The sequence below is a fragment of the Nematolebias whitei genome, chromosome 14 (assembly GCF_014905685.2).
Source record: "Nematolebias whitei isolate Nwh7 chromosome 14, NemWhi1, whole genome shotgun sequence".
Classification (NCBI taxonomy): Eukaryota; Metazoa; Chordata; class Actinopteri; order Cyprinodontiformes; family Rivulidae; genus Nematolebias; species Nematolebias whitei.
In genome coordinates this window covers 14,581,358-14,602,771 of record NC_056511.1, presented here as the reverse complement: position 1 = coordinate 14,602,771, position 21,414 = coordinate 14,581,358, and the positions used below count along the sequence as shown (strand labels likewise).

Below are 21,414 nucleotides of genomic sequence, written 5' to 3'. Positions count from 1 at the left end.
ATAGTAAATATTTTGTTTTACATTTATGATTGTTATAGACATTAAATTATAGTAACTGTCTAAATTGTCAGTGGGTGGCACAGTGGCACAGTTAGAGCTGCTGCATCTCAGTGAGAAGGTCGCCGGTTCAAATCCCGTCCCGGGACATTTCTGGGTGCAGTTTGCATGTTCTATCCGTGCATGCGTGGGTTTTCTCCAGGTACTCCAGTTTCCTCTCACAGACCAAAAACATGCTTGTTAGGCTGATTGGTAACTCTAAATTGTCTCTAGGTGTGAGTGAGAGAGTGAATTTGTCTCTATGTGTCCCTGTAATGGACTGGAGACCCGTCCTGGGTGTACTCCGCATCTCCCACAGTGATGGCTGGACATGGGCACCAGTGACCCCCGCGACCCGAAAAGGAAGAAGCAGGTAAAGATAACAGATGGATGGATGGATAATTTGTCAGTGGCCTCAGTTACTTTTCATAAATCTAAAAAGGCATTGTCTTGCATTTTAGCATAATAAAGTATTTATGTATTTTTGCAAATATGTTTATTTATTTTGCACCTGGAAATCATTTCCCAAGTAGTCTGGCAGTACTATGGTTTGCAGCAAAGGCCTTACACATATCATCAGGCTCAAGAAAAAAAATTAAATTGTATTCATGGGCTGCAGTGGTTTAGAAGAGCTCTCTGCCATTTTTGTTTCTGTAGCTACATTGCAATCCACCCCTTGGACTGTACCAGAGCCAGGACGTTGCAAATAAAATATGAATAATGGCTAATTTACACTGAATGTGTGAGCTGCTTATCTGTCAGGAACCCGAGCACTTCATTACAAACTGTAAACAAGGACTACATATATCATCTTGATCACAGACCCATCATCAATAACTATTGATTCGCTTGTCAACAGTCATTTTAGAATGCGTCCAGCGATGGCAGATTTAGGAAATGCACCATTTTTGCTTCGTTCTATCTGTATAGCAGTTATATTGAGTATGGCTTAAATCACCATCTGATTGATTGTTCAGTGTGAATACATGGACGTGGAGGTGATCATTATTGTGAATAGAGCCAAACGCCTCAGATTTGAGTAGATAATCTTCAATCCACTTGCTTCAATTTTTACATTTCCTTTATGGTTTGACCATTTCTTTCATGTCTACATTTTGTTACAAAAAAAATCAAAGCAGTGATAGTTTGACACATTCAGGGTACATATCTGAGCTATTATTCAAAGAAGGGGGATTCATTGGAATGCTGATTAAACCACGGCCCCTCCTTTCTTGAACTGTCTCTAAATGTTGCCTTAAAGTAATCAACCCAACTGCAGATGCCACCGTGGCAGCTGAGATCTCTTGGTGTATTTATGGGGCGAGCGCTGTTGGAACTGCTTGAATTATTGATGACCCCCGATGCAGATTTATCTGTGACCTCGAGGCCACCTGGATGCAAACACACGCATTAACACACACACACTAAATCAGTGTTTTTCTGCGTTAGGCTAGAAACGAAGCTTCTGTGATTGATTTTTTCTCTTTGAAATGGTGGCAGATTACAGTGTGTGAGATCCATTAGCCACCAGTAACACCAGGTGCAAACACTGATGGGCCTTCATTTATTTAGCCCACACGTATTGGTCCAATGGGATAAATTGTTCAAAGCACTGATGCATCCAGCAAGTTACAGCACTTACCTACATTATGTAATAGGTCTAAGCTACACATACACACATACTGTACATACTACGTTTGCCAATAGAACAGTTTGTTTTGTGTTGTTTCTGGTTTCTGTGGTGACTTTCAACATCCTTTTATGAAGTTTTTTTTTTCCCCCGCAAACGTAATTTTGTGGCAAAAGTTCACGATCAAAAAGACATAAACTAATCCTTGGCCTTGTGTTTGTGCTCTCTCTTTGCATCCTTTACCCATGCTCAAACATGGTACTTTCTTAGTAGGTCAGCCTGCCACATGTACTTCCTCTCAGGAAACCTCTGCGGGATCTTGATCTTTCGGAAGTCTTGAATGCACTTTTCCAGCTCCTCCTCAACAGTTAGCTTCTCCTTCGCGGGCCGCTTCTTGCTGCCGCTGGTGTCTCGAGAACTGGCGGTAAGGGTGCGGAGTAAGTCACTCTTCCGTCGCTGTTCAGACTGCTGAAGCATGCTAACCGGGCCTTTCTTAAGCGGCCTATCCAGGGTGTGAACCTTGGTATGAGGATGTGACTGACGACTGACGGGACCGCAGATGACCGTTCCCTGGGGAGAGCTGGCTTCTGACTGACTCTCTGAGCTGGAAGTGGAGAGCTCGTTGAAGGAGGTGCCGCTCTCGCCTTCTCCATCACCCTTGTGGTTCTTGCAGCAGCAGTCGCATGGAGGGGAGGACCAACGTGATGGACCACCTGGAAAGTAAGAAGAACTAACATGAGAATCTTCACAGAGCTTCTTTTGTTACGTTGAACCTTTTCTTTCTTTCACCAATCATCATGAAGAGGGAAAACTTGACAACAGCACAAAGCGGAGCACAAATTAAACAGACGAGGGGGGGAAGAAAAAATCAAAGTAGGAAGCACTAAAGAAGACAAAGGCAAAAAGTCAGCCGCTGCCAAACGGCTATCACTTAGAACAAAGTGACGTGACATCAGGAAGAACTGGCTCGCCTCCAGACAAGTCATAAAAGTGAGCTGAGTGACTATGAAAAGCCTGCGCCGCTCAGAGAAGTATCCTCATCCATCAACCCTGTCACATGTAAAATTTAAAGAGCTGAACCCTTTTAAAAACAGACAGACAATAAACATTTATGAATGCGCTTCGCACATGGACCGGTACATACTATCGCACCTAAAAATGGAGAAGTATTAGTGCTAGACAGAGTTTGTTTTTTTTTTTCTTTTAAGAATATTTCAAACCTCTCTTTAGGAGGGTTGTATCTGTTGCACCCTATAAGATATTAAGACTTTAAAACAGGGCTATTCAACTAAACTGCTCAGGGGGCCACAGTTACTGGAAGCCTGCAGCTCAGGGGTCGGACATCCAGCAATTAAAGTCATTATGTAAATAAACCAAGTATTACAATGATCTGTTACTTTTTAAATTTGTTTATTTTGTTGCATTGACTCATAAATGCAATAAACAGAACCCAAACCCAGAACCCCCCCCCCCACATTTTTTTCATTTAACTATATTTTTAATTAACTTATTGGTGAGTCAGATTGAAGTCATCTGTGGGCCGGAAGTGGCCCATGAGCCACCAGTTGAATAGTCCCACATTAAGACGTATCATTTTATGGCTGTAAGTGTTTTTATATATATATTAACCTTTTATTTAAAAAAAACTTAGCTTCAAAAAGCATGTGTGCTTATAACAGATAAAAAATGATGGGTTTTAAAGTAATATTAATGCCAAACCTATGTCTCTTTGTTTCAGAGTGACTGTATACGTTATAAAATATAGCGCAATATGATTATATATTATTATTATCAATATAATTCAAGATGGCAACCAAATCTAATTACAAATGGCTACACATCAGCTGTTTTTAGAGCTACTGAGTTGAAATTCGATGTGTTGTAGCTGAGAACAATCACAAACTGAAGCCAAATCAAAATTCCAAAACACCCGCCATAGTTTAAAAGAATAGATGATTATAACTCATTGATTTTTTTTTTTTTTTTTTTGGTCATATTGAGCTGAAATTGAATATGGTGGAAGCTTGAAGCGGTCCCCAACACACAGCGAAGTCACATCATAAATTTAACAAAGTCTCCCTAGGAACTTTCATTGTATAAGGTTTGGTGGATAGAAGCATAGAAATACTTTGTAAACTTAGATTGTCTGTTTTTAAGCAATATATCTCCTAAACAGCTTATTTTGTTTGTTTAAATCTCGCAGAAAGTAATCTTTGAACTTGCTGCCTCTTTGCCAAATCCTCATTGAAAATGAGAAATTGTTCTCGAATGACTAACCTGGTTAAATAAAGGTCAAAAACATAAAAATAAATTAGAAGTCATTTTTAAAGGGAAATAAAGCAGCTGCCAGTGATACTAAACACATAATGTGACTTCTAACAGATGCTTCTGTTTTTGGTTTCAAACACAGATTAAACTGAGAGGAATAATGTTTGTTAGCAAAATATTATAAGAATAATTTAACAGATTTTAATGAAACTCTCAGGAAGTAAGATGTAGCTGAATATATAAAACGGATGAGTCGTTCTAATTCAAGAGGATGGCGCCGCTACTCTAGCAAACACAACTTTATCTTCAGTCATTTTTACAAAAGTGAGCTAAATATAACGGTGAGTGATAAAACACACTGGATGCTAAACGATCTTTCAGTTCCTTGTTTTTGCCATAAATCATGTATATAATTTTGCATTAGATTGCACACATGCTAAATAGGCTACAGCTCCAGCACTTCTTAACAAAACTATGATTGTTGGTTAAAAAGTGTGGATGATGTGCATTCCTTCAACAAATGGTTGGCCTTTGTTTTTTTTAATGAATATGTATATTTTTTTATTTAATTGTGGTAAATTTGACTGTATTTGCTTAGTTTATTGCATTTCTGGATGTTTATTCTGATTATCTTTATTCTTTCTATTCTTTTTTTTAATGTATTTCTATGACTTTAGTTTCTCCTTAGATCCCCGTGTGTCACACTCTTGTCATTTCAGTGATTTTCTCAGCTGCTTTCACTCAGTAATCAATGCTTTTTGTCTAAATTGCGTTTCTCAGTCATTTGTCAGTTTTCTTGTCAAAGTTCACAGTTGTCTTTAGGCTGTCCTGGTGGTTAGTTTCCTGTGCCAGAATGGTTGTTTTAGTGTTAGTTTATTTCTTTGTTTCAATTGTTGAAATTGATATATTTTCTTGTCTGGTGTGTTCTTGCCCACCCTCTTCAATCCTTGAACCATAAACCTGACAACAGTAGCAAATATGTAGATTTATAAATTTCCGTTTGATTTTACTCAGTTCTACACAAACATTTATGAGCAACCACAAAGGGTTAATTTATTTTAAAGCAGCTCTGTGCTGAACCTTCATACGCAGAAAGGATACTTGCTTAACAGAACCAAGTGTGACATACAGAGTTGATGGATTTGACTATTATTGTTTATGAACAATCGTTTGGGGCAAAGAAATTGCTTAAAACCACTTTCAGGCTACAGCACATATTTGTTTTAAACATTTTATGTACAGTTCATCTATATAACAAAGTCCATGCTCAATAATCCAGGTATACAATCCAACATTTTTCAGTCAGGTCATCTGGACAGTTTCTTTTTTTTGTTTGTGCTGAAACGTTTCGCCTTCAATCCGGAAGACTTCATCAGTCAAGGAAACGCACAACAAAACAGATTCTTCTCCCAACATCTTACTCCAAAGTGGAAGTTCATCTGTATATGTAGATTTTTGTTTTACCCATTGTATGAAAGTGACTTATCTAAGATCTGCTAATTATTTATATCTTGTGAGTCCTCGAGGCTCAATGTCACTAAGCTTGAATTAATTGATGAATTTAGTTTTAGCTATGCTCACCATTGCAAAAAAAAAAATAAAAAAATAAAAAGTCTATTTATTTATTTATTTTAGCCAAAGTGCCATATTTACGATTTTCTAACATTGGCATTGGTTGGTTGGTGTTCTTCAACTTATTTTATTTTAAATTTCTAAAAAGCCTAAAAGCCTCACCTGTTCATTTCTCCATCCAAACTTGCACAACACTCAACTTTAAAATCAAATGTTTTAAACGTTTGTGCAAATATCTAATAAGTGGATTTCTGCAGATATTCCATCCAAACCTGATTAAATCTGCTTTGCCAACCTCAGTCTTTATGTGTCCCTGTGATGGACGGGAGACCTGTCCAGGGTGTCCCTCGCTTCTCGCACAGTGACTGCTGGATATGGGCACCAGTGACCCCCGTGACCCGAAAAGGAAGAAGCGGGTAAAGATGATGGATGGATGGATTATCAACCTCAAGTCTCAAACTAGCAAGTGTCAAGTATTCAGTGCCTTGGTGTTGATGAGACTGAGGCATCTGTCTGGTACCTGTGGTTTGGACCAAGAATAACAGTAAAGCAGCGATCCACAATTACCACCAACAGGAAGCTGTTTCTCAGCTTTTATCCTCTGTGTGAAAGCACCAACGCCTAAAAGACTCAGGAACCAGAGCTGTTCCACACCTCTCATTGCAGGAAGCAGCCATTTATTTTTCATGCTAACCTCCTGAATAATTGAGGGGGTATCTGTTGCTGATGGACTTCTCTCTGTTTAGTGAGGAGAGATCAAAACCCTTGAGGCAAATGCACTCACGCCCCACCCTGACCTCTGATTGTAAGAGTTGCATCTCTCCATCTACATTTCCACACAACTGTGTACTGTTAGGTTCAGGTTTCCATGTGTGTTCTGTTCATCAAATTCAATGTCAGAAAAAACGTCATTCCTGCTGAGCATTTGACTTCAAATAAAACTGTATAAATAATGCTGCTTAAAATACAACTTTCTGCTTTTAATTTTCTCCATCCCCTGCATCATGATGCCTTGTTTATGGAGCGACTGCACAATAGACCAATATTTGCTCCCCCCCATAAACAGCAGCACATCATAACTATCTTTATGTGAGTATAAATAGAAGATGTATTTTGTGAACAGCTTTACAGTGACTTCGGATCCCATGCTCACACACACACATACACACACACACACACACACACATACTGCTGCTTTCTGTATTTGAAGTAAACCTCACTCATCAAAGCCTGTGACAGAAATGGAACAAGGCCCCCTTTTTTCATCCACATCAGCTCTGGATCTCTTTAATTACCCCTGACATTTACACCTCTCCACTTTTACACACAAACATGCTTCAGTGCACACAGAAGCAGTGGTTTTCAACTGTGTGTCTCTGCAGCCCCTTTTCACAGGGTCACCAACAATTAAAGGGGGTACATGAGGCTTTGATCACTCGGAGGTCACACGGTTGTTGACGATTCAGGTGGGTTGAATTTTCATAATTGCACATTTGCAAAATAATTTAAAGTGTTTATGAAGCTGCTTTTGTGCCCAAAGATCTACAGATGCAAATATATTTGTTGATATTCTTCCGTCTGTCGTCTTTACCCACTTTTCCATTCAGGGTTGCAGGTGAGCTGAAGCCTATATCCAGCAGTCATTGTGCAATGGGCAGGGTTGGTATACTCTTCCACAATAAAAAAAAAATAATAAAAAGGTCATTGTCACTTCCCAAAAAAACTCGAGTTTCATTTTATCCTCAGAAACTTCTTCAAAACAAATTTTGAACTTATGTAACAGATGAAAAGCTTAATGAATTTCTCCAAAACTGATGTGCAGTTATTAGTTCTCTGGTGCCACCTACTGGTGGTTTGGCACAGTTGCATGCGAAGGGTCCTTCAGGCGCGCGCACCGCTCCCCCGGAAAAGTAATAAGGGAAGCAAGTGGAGGTAGGCGCTAGTGAAACCACTCTACGCACAACATCAGTTTAAAGTCATATTTATGCTAAATTAACTAACCCATGAAACCTGTCACAGGTGTATGAGCACTGTTAGTGTATTTTGTGACGGTATTGCCGTGTTTGTGTCAAAATAACGACTAATTAATAAGATTTGCGCCGGTTAGCATGCTAAGCTAACAGAAGCTAACCGCTCCTAGTTGTTTTCGGATAATAATCGGTTATTTACCTTTTTGTCCTAAACAGATCCAGGTAGGCTCAAATGTGTATGAATATATAAAAATGTGTTTAAAAAATGTTTTACTGTTTATAACTGCCAGTTGCAGTTACTGTTAATCTAATGTTTTCATACTGTTAACTGTGTTTTGAATGTTTTATGGGAAAATAAGACGTGTCTTGTAGGGGTGGGCTATATGGCTCAAATATAATACTGTGATATTTCAGAGCATTCTGGCAATAACGATAAATTTTGTGATATAACAAAAAAAAAAACAGAAAGCATAGTTATTCATTTGACAAAATTAACTTAACATGTTGCTTTGCAGTATTATATAAAAACAAACAAAAAAAAACAAGGGTTAATTTTACTGAAATTATAGTAAAGTATTTAGTCTCCAAGTATAAAAATGAGCCTTCTGTTATTTTGATTGAAAAAGTCTGCTCAAAATATAGATCAGTAAATCCCACTACAAAAACTAAAATGCAGGTGAAGTTTCCCAAAATAACTAAATAAAATGAAGCTTAAGATCTGTTGAGCATAAATCAGAGTCAGAGATTCTTATAACATAAATATATAAATATAGCATACACCAAAATATATGTTGCCTTTAAATGAGCTATAACTTCCAAAACTTGACAAGCTGTCTTCAGCTGACCCTGAAGCTTGTGTTTCAGCTTCCTCTGTTCCTGCAGGAATGATTCCATTCCTCTGATGCTCTGTCTTTGATCACCTGACTCTTTTCTTATTCCATGGACTGTGGAAGAGACAGACCGGCGCGTGTTTGTACTGGCAGTTTAGAGCGGGGGAGACGCAGCCGAGAGCTGCGCGCGCACCGGCAGCTCAGAGTGGGGGGAGGGAGAGACAGTTGAGCTGTCACTGTCTGTACCTGCAGTTTAGAGCTGGATGGAGAGACAACTGAGCCGCGCGTTGTTTGTTTTTAGCATTTTAGCCAGCTAGTATTGTGCGCAAATAATTAGTGTTACGCCAGTACCGACAGGTCGAGGGGGGGCAGTTCTGTTTGGTCGTTCGGTGCGCTCGGTCAACGGGGCGGGATGCTTGACGTATTATGTCGTGAAATTAGCACGTGATTTTTTTTTTTTTGCCTGTGCAAGATTTTTTTACTAGTATTATCGTGAACGATATGATATGGCCCAGCCCTAATGTCTTGCTCTAAAATATAAAATTGTTTTATCAATATATTGAGGAAGAAAGAAACCAAACTATACGATCACACATAAAAAGAAAAGCTTAAAAGCGATAATGGAAGCTGATGGTGACTGTCATTAGGCCTGTCACAATAACAAATTTTGCTGGGCGATTAATTGTCTCAGAATTTATTGTGATAAACGATAATATTGTTTGAAATTTGACAATAATTAGTAATTGTCAAATTTAAGAAGAAATGTTGGTAAATTTGTTTTGAGTGTAGTACCTTTTATGACCACGGGATGGCAATATAAGATTGTTTTTGAACCGAAGGATGGATAGTGAGGGAACAAACAGTGTTTCTCTTTAAGAAAAATGTGAGAGAGGCCCCTTGACATGTCATGGGCTGTCTCTCTTTCCTATTTTTCGGTTCTCAAAATGGTGGACGCTCGGTGTGGTTTAAGCTCTTAAGCATAGCATTTTTCACACACATTTTTAAATAAAAAAAATATCATTAAACAAGTTCTCAGCTTCTTTTTGCAGAGAAAAACAGCTTTTTACACCAAGACACGGGTTTCAACCCTGAATTTTGGAGCTTTGACAAGACAGAGGTTTTTTTCCCGAGGTCGGCTTGTTAGCTTAGCTCGTAGCTTAGCTTCTTAGCTTATCTGCTTTTAACCATCCAAAAACGCGATTTTAGATGGTTAAAACAGATTTTAAAGAGAAAAATGAGACAGGGAGGGGTCAGTGAAGAGCACTGGAAATGAGCCTTTTGTCATCCAGTGTCTTCAGTACAAAGAGAGAAACACGAAGAAGCGCTAGAGCCGATAAATGAAAATGGCGATAATTTTCATTTATCATGCGATTAATTGATTTATTGTTTATCGTGACAGGCCTAACTGTCACACACACTGATGAAGTATTGTGTGCTGTATGTTATACCAGATCCCAGCAATAAAGAACATTGAAGAGCAGTCCTGTGTCTGTGACCTGATTTTACTCGCACCCAGTCATAGAAGAGAAACTACGCCGGAGGTCACCGTTCTCAACAATTTATTTCGGTAAATTCTTCTTTTATTTTATTTATTTATTTACTTATTAAATGTTTTTCTGTCAGTAGTGAAGCTCAGAATATGATGAGGTGTGATCAGAAAGTGATGCATTTTGACCTTGGAGTTCAACCTGAATAGTTTTGAATGGTTTCCTTGGCTCTTTTATTATACCATTCTCACTATCCATCTGAAAGAGGAAAAGAAAAAGAAAACTGGGGTTGCATTCCCTTTTTCATCCACATCCTGGGAAGTTGGCTTCAGGCCCATGAACCTTCTACATTTTAATAAAGCTGGAAGTAGTGGTCAGAAAAACATGAAGCGGCTTATACATGGTCTTATAGCCTTAACCTTTAACAAAGATATCTGGGATCTCCTCAGCTTGTTCTGCCCCATGTTCAGTGTGGGGTACACAACAATACCTCAACTACCCATGCCAAAAATGTACCCAGGTTGAATGACTGATGAAAATTTGATGGCATCTATGATATTGAAAGTTAAACAGTTGTAAGCCATGCCTTTAATGCAATGATTTATACTTATTCTGAAATTACCAGGAAGTCTGTACATACTGTGTTAGCACATATTTTTAAAATGAACAACAAATGATTTATTTTCACATTTTTGGTTGACTCCATACATTAGACAATTCGTTTCAGTTTAATCACTTTAAGAGAAATGAAGCAATGTTTCAATGAGCTGTGTGAGGTGCCATCAAATTGATCTGTGACTGTATACTGATAATCAGACACATCATAACAAAATATTACAAATATATTTGAAAAAGCACAAGTTACGATGCGAATAGTAAAGCTGTGTTAAAGTATAAAAAGCAACAGAAACACACATTCTACAATAAGTTTAACAAGCAGTAAAAAAAAAGAAGACTAAAGAAACACGGTTCTGTTCAGAAATTTCAATCCATTTTTGTAAATATTTGGAAAATAAATTGAAATCCACTGAGAAACAATATAAATGATTGCAAAATTTACACACAGAAGTACTCTATCACCTATACATGCTGAACTGTATTCATTATCATTTCAAGAAACGTAAACATGCCATTGTGAGATGGTTTCCTCTTCAGACTTTTGATTTGGGAACACATGGGTAAATTTACATTTCTCTGAAGCAGTAGAATCCTCTGATTGATGAGACGCAGACTCATACCTGGTGGTTTGAAAAATGGCCCCAGTCTCTGGACAATCGGCTCAGAGACAGTCTGCCCATCTGCATAAAACTAATACAGTGGTGAACACTGTTAGCCTTGTCTTTTGTCTGACTGTGCGAAGCCTCGGGTCTGTAAGCTTGATCTATGGTTTTCTGACTGAACTTTGGCATTTAATAATGACGTTCACCTCCTTTTAATTCTTCATCCTGTGAGTCTTGACAGTGACATGCTGCTGTAATTTACAGGTGCTGTACGTAGCAATTAGCCTTGCCAACATTAAGAATTATCAGGATAGGATCATGTGATTTAATTTGATCAGTTCACGTTCTTATAAATCTTGCACTTTAAAACAAGTTGTGTAGAAAAAAACTAACAAGGAAATGTCTAACAGAGACATTGAAATCCAAGCATTGAAAGAAAACGGTAAAATAAGTGACTAGTGTCTCCTTCATTATCACAAAGAGGCTGTAATTATGCTCCCTGAAGAAGCATTCAGTGTGCAGCATGGATGAATCACAAACACACAGAACAACAGTAGTGATGAAACCACTTCTTCTTGCTAATTGAAGTGAAAATAATTTGTGAATGTGTAGAGCAGTACTTTCTCATTAGTATTTACACTGCGTTGTTATAATGTCATGCTAATGGAGGTGAAAATTGAACTGATGTTTTGTTTTTGTTTTTTTCTGTCAAGGTAAATGTCTTATCTGCTGCTTTAAATCTTGATACATTTCCTGCACTATACTGTAAAATAGCTGGCTGTACTGATAAAACAAAAAGAAAATGACCAAAATGGACATTGTTTGGCTATATTCTGTCTTTCGCTCTCGACAAAGACGGTCGCTCTTACCCTGTCTCTTTCTCCCTTCTGCTTTTTTGCTCTCTTGTCCTGTCAACCTCAGAGCCACTCTTACACATCTTCTGAATCAAAAATTATTATGGATTTGGTCAGCTGGTCCCTCAACGCAGTTGATAAATAAAAAATTCCCACCAGACGACAGAGTGCTGGAGAGCCCTCATGCCCTGAACAAACCCATGCAGCTTGGTATGTCATTGATTCCTTGGGGGAGTTGAAGATGATGTGCTTATATGTTCTGTCCGTGGAGGACATAGAAGATGTGTACATTATTGGATTTATGAAAACGGGGTTTCTGCTTTTTGGAATCGGCAGATACATAAGATCTCAACAAATTAGGAAGACATCAGCAGCAGTTTCAGCCATGGTAAAGCTGCCAGCCTTACATGAAGGATTAATTAATGCTTTGAGCTCTCAGACTCATACTTAACGAGCGCAACCATAAGCTGGACGCGATTCTAAGAATCGTAGGCCACTTGCGGGTCCTGGAACTCGCAGGCATGAACGATTCAATCTTGGAGAAAGCTGATTGAGCACGAACCGGGCGGAATGTCCATAAATCTGGCTGTTTGGATTCGCCATTGAGTGTACCAGCAGAACATGAAGACAGACAGAAATCAGAGTCTGGCAGCCCAAATAATTGTTGTTTATCTGAATTTGGCCTCCTTGCTGGCCTTGGACAAGCCAGCTTCTCTCAAATTGAGGATACGTAAAACTAGAAGCTTCTGCCTGCCACCCACCCACCTCCAGAGGACATCTGTGGCCTTATCAGAATTGTGACATTGATACACTGTACTATCTTATCAGAACTTTGGAACTTTCTGGAGTGTCCATGGACTCCACCGCCTTGTTGTGCCCATGCATAAATGTATACGTCTTATGTCTATTTATGTTGCTTTTTGTGCTGAGGTCATTTCTGATCTCCCCTTTCCTCATGTTGTCACTTTCCTTATCTGAAAAAGGTGATGCTGCTCAAGTGGCTGCAGCTTAGTCTCCCCATGTATGTCTCTTTTGGTAATGCACTTTGGTAACAGTTCCTGTTTTTAAATGTGCTATACAAATACATTTGACTTGACTATATTGCTTTTAAATAATGCCACAAAAAGATTTTTTATCTAAATTATTATTTTGTTGTTGTTGTTGTTGTTGTTGTTGTTGTTGTTGTTGTTGTTGTTAGCGTTAGCGTTAGCGTTGTTGTTATTATTATCCTTTTTTAATTTTTTTCAGACAGCTTGATTGACATTCAAGGCCAACACACATTTGGTTAAAACTAGAAAACTACAGCACCCTTTGTCCAGTTTTTCTTAATCAGACAAGAATAACGCCTTTAGGCAGTGTGCTGTGGAACTTCAAAACAAATTGAAAGAGGTGCCATTAGTAAAGGTCAATGTCTCACAGTTTGAAAGGCTACACAAGCTGTCAGATTTTAATTAGACTGAAGAGAAATTATGTTTTTTATTCGACCAGGAGGACATTTGTGTATAGAATTTTGACTTGTTTTTTCTAAACAAGAGGTCATTTAAACTGCAGTAAGTTGCTTATTCTGGGGCAACGACACTATGCAGGACCCCCTTACAACAAAAGGTTTAACATGATGTATTGGCAGCTGTGATTTATGTAAGGCAACAGTACAGTTATAATTTAAATTCAAAATTGAACTTGAAAAAAGTGCATGTTTATTGCTATCACTTACAAAGTAGTATATATAGCAACAATTAAGCCCCTGGTATACTGCCGCATACATCCATACGCAAAGGTACGCACGTACGTACGCAGAGGTACGAGCGTATCCCCCAGGGCATGTCCGTGCAAAGCTCAAATTTTTACGACCGCATATGCGTATGCGGTGTCGCACAATAAACTGCCCGGCGACGGACTGTTTTGTATGCGACACCGATGTATTAAATTCCCCTTCTTCATCTCTGATCTGGCCTTTTCTTTTGTTTTTTTGCCAAGAGGCAAGTGATCTCTTCCTCCTCCGTTGATGCCATGACTGAAATGGTGAGAAATGGAAGAATTTGTGAGGAGCGAATTAAACTCAGGTCCAGCATGGCTGCGGGAGAGTCTGGAGATTTCCTGGTGGGCTGGTCTGATGTGTGGGCTGTAGAGCCAGCGCTCCCTGTTTTTTTATTTTTTAGATCTTTTTATTAACAACATATAAACACAGAATGCCGCTGCGGTTGAGGCTGCCAGCACTCGCTTTTTTTTTCTTTTTTTTCGACCTGTCAATCAATCCAGTAGGCGTGTCAGCAAATGACCAATCGGCGACCTCAATTTGTCCCAAAGGTAAATGCCCCTTGTCTGTGAAGCTGCTCTGCAGCTGCTTGAGATCTACACTGGAGTATCATGTCTGAACCCTCTGCGTACAGTACACGTGTACGTACGCGTGAACGGACGTACGCAGCAGTATACTGGAGCCTTGAGTCCTGCTGACTGCATGTGTTTTAATGCAAAAATATTGTTTTTTGGGGGAAAAATTGGGTTTTATTCTTTTAACCAATATAGGTGCAAATATACATTGTGGGACAGTCAGTAAAATATACATCTAGTTAATCATGAGGTGTTTTACTACAAGACAAAGAAAAATTGCACACATGCACACAAATAATTGCAACTGATTCCATGCTTTAGGTGGCGAGTGATTTAAAAAAGGTGGAAATTCATTTTTCATATTAAAAGATGTTTTAAAAAGAGATCATTTCACTGTCCTGTCAGACACTACTACTTCTATGTAAGGATGTTTTTATAAACGAGCAGTCAAGTAAAGAGGTGTACTTTGTATTGCATTATTTATCGATATCACAAGACACATCTACCATTTAAACAGAGGCAAAAGATGAACATTTTATTTACTGTATAGTTGGCTTATTTCAATCATCGTGACATGTTGGGACTCAGTTAAAACCCGTACCTTAAGTTTATAACAGAGTAAGCCTTTAGCATAACTTAAAACATACATGATGTATGACTAAAAAATAAAAATGTTTATTGTGGCATCATCAATTGTCTCAAGAATTATTATTTTTGCTCATTTTAATTATAGACATTTTATTTTAACTCACTTTGATTTACATTTGTAAATGCGTATTGCGAAATCTATGTTCCTGACTTTGTTGTGAAGTGCACATTACATTTATAGGGCCGCTGTGTTTGGTTATTTCTGCTTTAGGTCAAATATACGTGTTGCTCTTCTCTAATGTGAGAATGTGAGGTCACGGTTGCCTTTAGGGCCGAGCACATGTATGTGTGGGTGTCTGTTTCATCAAATATAGAAATTCATGAACATGCAGTGATGTGGTATGTGAGAGCCTGTTTGTGCACTACTGATTTTTCCACTTACTTTTACATTTACTGTGTACAGGATTGGGGGGGGGGGGGGGTGTAAAAATACGTTTGCAGGCCTTTAGTTGTCTTTCAGAATGTAGATGACATTGAATTGCAGCATTCGCATGATGTTGTCCTGAAAAGGGGATTCTGGTGTCAGGTGGTGTTCCCATTCTTGTCCTCAGATTTTGGGCCATGCCTCTGGTCATCATCGGCCTATTACTTTGTATGTGCCTCGGCGGTTTGTGTGTGTGTGTGGTGGATTCTTGTGATCTTGTGTTCTGTCTTTTTCCAGGCAGGTGGGCCGAAGGTCTGACTGAAGTCTAATGACTGTCACATGCTATTACACACAAACCCAAACACACGGCGGCTCCTGACAGCTGCTCGGGGCACTGATGTATTGATCTCAGCAGGAACCTCCTCAACTTTTGTCAGCTGCGGTCAGAACAGCTAATGCACACCACTCTCAAGTAAATAGATGGAATAAACTCAAGCACACACACATACACACAGACAAAGCTAAGCTACTGCCCAAGTCTGCAGGTTTTATCTATAGTTTCATTAGAAAGTATTCAATAGTGTTCTTGTTTTCTTGAACAAGGAGCTGTACAACATGCTCTGTAAAAATGTGCCTTTTTTTCCTTAATTTGTTGCCAAAACAATGATCATGAAGACTGATGAAACAATGGTCTCTTTTGATGTCACATCACTCTTTACATGCATTCCTGTTGATGATGCAGTAGAGGTGGTCAGTTTAAGATTAAAATCAGACACCACTCTGAGCAGCAGGACCACGCTTTCCACAGAACAACTGTGTCAACTCTTGAAACTGTGCCTACAGTCAACCTACTTCACATATGGGGAGCAATATTATAGGCAGAAACATGGGTGTGCTATGGGGTCTCCAGTTTCTCCTATTGTTGCCAACCTGTACATGGAGGAGGTAGAAAAGAGAGCCTTGACGTCCTTTTCAGGGACACCACCAAGTCATTGGTTCAGGTATGTTGACAACACCTGGGTTAAAATTAAATCTCAGGAAGTCCAACATGTTACTGACCACATCAACTCTGTGGATAAATACATCAAGTTCACACGAGAAGATGTAAAAAATGACAAGTTGGCTTTCTTGGACTGTGAGGTCTCAGTCTCTGATAGAGGACATTTGCAAACTGAGGTGTACCGCAAACCCACCCACACAGACCAGTATTTGCAGTTTGACTCCCATCACCCTTTGGAGCACAAGTTAGGAGTCATCAGGACTCTGTATCACAGAGCAGACAGCGTCCCCACTAACTCGGGAGCCAGGCAGAAGGAGAAATCCCATACAAGACAGGCTCTAGAGCAATGTGGATATCCTTACTGGGCCTTCCTGAAAGCAGAGAAGAAACCCAAACAGGACTCCAGTCAGCCATCAGGTGAAAAGGAGGAACCCAGACCAGTGGTCATTCCATATGTTGAGGGAGTTTCAGAGAAACTGAGACGTTTATTTTCTAAACATAACGTCCCAGTGGCTTTTAAACCCCAAAATGCATTATGGCAAAGACTGGTTCATCCCAAAGATCCAGTCCCCCAGCACAAACAGAGTAATATTGTGTATGCTGTTCAGTGTCAGGAGGGCTGTGATCAGTCTTACATCGGGGAAACTAAACAGCCACTGGCCAAAAGGATGGCCCAGCACAGAAGATCAACATCATCAGGCCAGGACTCTGCGGTCTACACTCATCTCCAGGCCAGCGGTCACTCTTTCAGGGATGAGGATGTTCACATCCTGGACAGAGAGGAACGATGGTTTGAGAGAGGAGTAAAGGAGGCCATCTTTGTGAAAAGAAATCGTCCATCGTTAAACAGGGGTGGAGGCCTACGTGTTCAATTGTCCCCCTCTTACAACGCTGTGATTGCTAGTATCACTCAGCCCCCTGTGAATAGTAAACAGCCATCAGTGTGCTAATGACCCATTGTTAGGCTGATGGTCCTTCTTGACCATGTAAGCTGCTGGTTTTGGTTGTCAGCAGCAAACTGGTTGATCCACTCTGAGAAGGTGCTATTTATAAGACCGAGCTGAATACAGCACCTCAGACTGAAGACGTCTTTCGGAGGAAAGTCGAAACTTTTCTACAATTTTTTTTTTTTTTTTGAATGTCCAGAGAACTAGATTTAACTTTTTTAGATTGTGCTGTACAATTTAACACAAACAAATCTGAACTTAAAGTCTTGTCTAGAGGCCTTTAGCTACCACAGCATCAAGTCTTAACTTAACAGTAAAATTGGCTAAATTAAAGGCATTTTTGTCTTTGATAAGGTGTATAAAATGTGGTGACAAAATTTAATTGATTCAAGTTAAAATGTTGACCATTTGAGCATAGAATAATTGCTTTCAGAGAGTTTTGTTTAAAAAATATGTAATTTTCATGCAATATTTTGCTAGCAGACAGAAAATGTTGACTCCAACAGTCATTTACAAAGATCTTGCAAAGTCTGTCAGTGCTCAGAGTGCACATTGAGGATGACTCTCAGCTGCACACATGCCAAATTTGAGCCCAAAATCAGTCAAAATGATTGTTGAAGACATTTTAATGTTTGCTAAGAACAGTTAACTGTGGTGACCATCTTGAATCTGGTTGACTCCAAAATTTAATCAGTTGTAGATATTTATCAGATATTTATCAAATAATTTCTACAAGTTTCATTAAAATTCATTTTGTATGTCAGAAGATATTTTGCCAACATTCAGGCAATTTAACACATGCGTGCACACTCACACAAACACTGGCAATTACATCATTACTGCTGCCATGACAGGCAGTTAATTAAAAAAAATGTATAAAAACTGACACAATATGATGCACATCAGAGGTCAACAGTGTAGGAGCTATAAGTAAACCTCAACACATAACTATTTGACTCTTTTCAAGAGTTTTCAAAGACCTCATGTGGTGTGACTACACTGTCAAAGCATGGTGAGTCCAAATGAATGCAGGTAATAATTTACTTTGTGTTTGAGAAAAGAAAATTAGTTTTCTTCTTGCATTGAGCTGCAAGCAAAACAAGGCTAAGACACGTGTTGGAAAGGTATTATCACAGAAACATAAAAGAATGAGAGGTTTTGAATCCAAAATGTTAATTTTAGCAACTAAAAACCTCCTGTTTTTATACATATAGATAGGGACTATCTGTAACAGTTTGAGTATTTATTATCATCTGTTTAACCAGGCAAATTAAACTGAGATCACAGATCTCTTTTGCAAGGGTGGTCTGGGCCTGAAGACAGCCTAACACGCATGTTTTTGGACTGAGAGAAGTAACTGGAGTTCCTGGGGAAAACCCACGCAAACACAAGGAGAACATATCCTGATGCATGCTCAATAATCCAGGTAGAAAAATCTAAAAAAGTTAAATCTGGTCCTCTGGACATTCAAAAAAACAAAACAAAGCAAATCAACAAAAAAATGTAGAAACGTTTCGTCTCTCATCCGAGAGACTTCCTCAGTCTGAGGAGCTGTTTTCAGCTCAGTCTCTTAAATAGCACCGTCTCAGGGTGGATCAACCAGTTTTGCTGCTGACAACCAAAACCAGCTGATCACATGCTCAAGAAGGACCATCAGCCTAACAATGGATCATTAGCACACTGATGGCTGTTTACTGTTCACAGAGGGCTGAGTGATACTAGCAATCACAGCATTGTAAGAGGGGGACAGTTGAACACGTAGGCCTCCACCCCTGTTTAATGATGGACGATTTCTTTTCACAAAGATGGCCTCCTTTACTCCTCTCTCAAACCATCGTTCCTCTCTGTCCAGGATGTGAACATCATCCCTGAAAGAGTGACCGCTGGCCTGGAGATGAGTGTAGACCGCAGAGTCCTGGCCTGATGATGTCCATCATTAAACAGGGGTGGAGGCCTACGTGTTCAACTGTCCCCCTCTTACAATGCTGTGATTGCTAGTATCACTCAGCCCTCTGTGAACAGTAAACAGCCATCAGTGTGCTAATGATCCATTGTTATGCTGATGGTCCTTCTTGAGCATGTGATCAGCTGGTTTTGGTTGTCAGCAGCAACACTGGTTGATCCACCCTGAGACGGTGCTATTTAAGAGACTGAGCTGAATACAGCTCCTCAGACTGAGGAAGTCTCTCGGATGAAAGACGAAACGTTTCTACATTTTTTTTGTTGATTTGCTTTGTTTTGTTTTTTTGAATGTCCAGAGGACCAGATTTAACTTTTTTAGACAAGGAGAACATGCAAACTCCACCCAGAAAGACCCCAGGTCCAACTCGAGGATTGGACCCAGGACCTTCTTGCTGTGAGGCAACAGTGCTAACCACTAATCCATCATGCTGCCACAATTTTTAATGTACTAGAGAGGAATGGCAAAATGCTACTTTCAGTTCTTTCCAGCCCTCTGCTGCTGCCGCCGCCGTGCCTCTTCTCTCTGCTCTGCCTGTATTGATAGGTGGGCACATTAGTGGCTGTGTATGGACGATTGCCCTCTGATTGATTTTTGTCATGAAGTCTTTCTGCACTAGGAGGCTGCTCAGTGGAGATAAATGATCTTGGCAAAACAAAATCTCAACTGCCGCCTGCGTCTGTCTCCTCCGGTCCCTACCTCTTCTCTTCGCACTTCTCGTTTTTTCTCATCGTATTTTCTTTGATCAAAAACAAGAACAATTTTAAACTAAACACAAAAAAAGCTTGTGGAATGCAAAGACTGTAAGTCTTATCACTTATTGATATTTTTATGCATATCTACCGCTACGCACAGCATTACACAAGAACTTTTAGTTCTTTAATTTGTATTGAAATATATAATTTACTGCCTATATACAGTAGTTTTAACATGAAGCACATGATCATGTTATACATTAATCAACTAATTTACCATAGCAGTTTTCTAAAACAGTCTTTTCATTAGCTATGTTTACATGCGCAGAATTCTTTGACCGGATTGAAATGTGTTCTGTTTGAATAATTCAAATGTATTGTTTACATGGGCACAATCTGTTCATGACGAGCGTTTACATGCAGCGGGCTTTGTTTTGAACAGCAGTACTGACATGCGCAGAGTGGTAAACTCTCCTTAAAAAAACCACCGAAGAAGAAGTTCTACTTCCGGGTAAACTTAAACAAACCTGAGCACCCAAAATTGACCCGCGACAGGTTTTAATGATGGTGGAGACGTTATTGCACTCCCTGACTGAGCTACAGGTAATACAGATCATTTTGAGCTCTTTCAAAGTTTCTAGTAGAAATGTTGTGTCTCTCACCGACCAGTTTTACTTCCCTGACATGCTAATATTATTAGCGTTAGCCAGGCGGAAATGGCAAAGTCGCACATGCGCAGTCAGGTCAGTTTTTCACCATCAGATAAAAACGAACAGATCAAGCGTTTACATGCGCACCGATCGGGTTTCGGATCGGCGTAAACCACCCGTTTCGTTCTGATCACAAATTATATCGTATCGCGCCGAATACACAAAAAATAACCCGAACGGAGTGTTTACATGACACACTTTTATTCCGACCGGCCATTTGATCCGGTTACTTATGTCCATGTAAACATATAGTGAGAGATTCAGGTTATAAGGCTGAGTGAGATAAGACACACACACATATGTAGATTGGCAATTCACACCTAAACAACATTAACAGTAAGAGTCTTTTGTTCCTCTAATTCACAGACGAGGCCCCTCTGTTCCCATCATGTGTGAAAACTGGCTGGGAATCTGTTTTAAAGTTGCATTATAGGTTTTTGAAAGTGAAAATCTAAGGCCTCCTCCTCTGTTAAGAGACGGCTTTTCTCTTTTTACATAAATTGCCTCCTTCACCCCCCTCTCAAACCATCTGTGTTCTCGGTCCAAAATGTGCACATTTTGGTCCTCAAAAGAGTGTCCCTTATCTGTGAGGTGGAGGTGAACAGCTGAGTCTTGTCCTGTGTCCTGTCTTGTCCTTGTCCCATCAAAAGTGCTTTGACAAGATCTAAAGATGTTAAGAGTTTAGACTGAGTCCTCTTTTTATCATAATATTTTATTATGCACATATAAACTTAATATGTATCTATTTTTTTATGTGTCAGGACTTTAAAATACTGAATGAATGAATAAATGAATGATTAAAATGTCTATGCATATCAAGATTCCCCCCCCCCCCCCCCCCCCCCCCAAAAAAGTTGTCTTTAGACAGCTTAGTCAGAGGGAACAGGCCTAT

General features: G+C 39.4%; 1 protein-coding gene across 2 annotated transcripts in view; it reads right to left on the bottom strand.

The window, feature by feature from the left end:
- Positions 1–1,800: 1,800 nt before the first annotated feature.
- Positions 1,801–21,414, bottom strand: part of kctd16b (potassium channel tetramerization domain containing 16b) — a 187,629-nt gene continuing 168,015 nt past the window's right edge. The window contains exons 4-5 of one of the 2 annotated variants that reach the window (XM_037687899.1): positions 19,692–19,732; positions 1,801–2,310 (exon numbers count right to left, since the gene is read on the bottom strand). In XM_037687899.1, the coding sequence (XP_037543827.1) occupies positions 1,916–2,310; positions 19,692–19,732 (436 nt within the window). In that variant the 3' untranslated portion in view covers positions 1,801–1,915. Of the gene's footprint in view, positions 2,380–19,691; positions 19,733–21,414 lie in introns of both variants that reach the window. The other variant, XM_037687898.1, reaches the window with a different exon arrangement.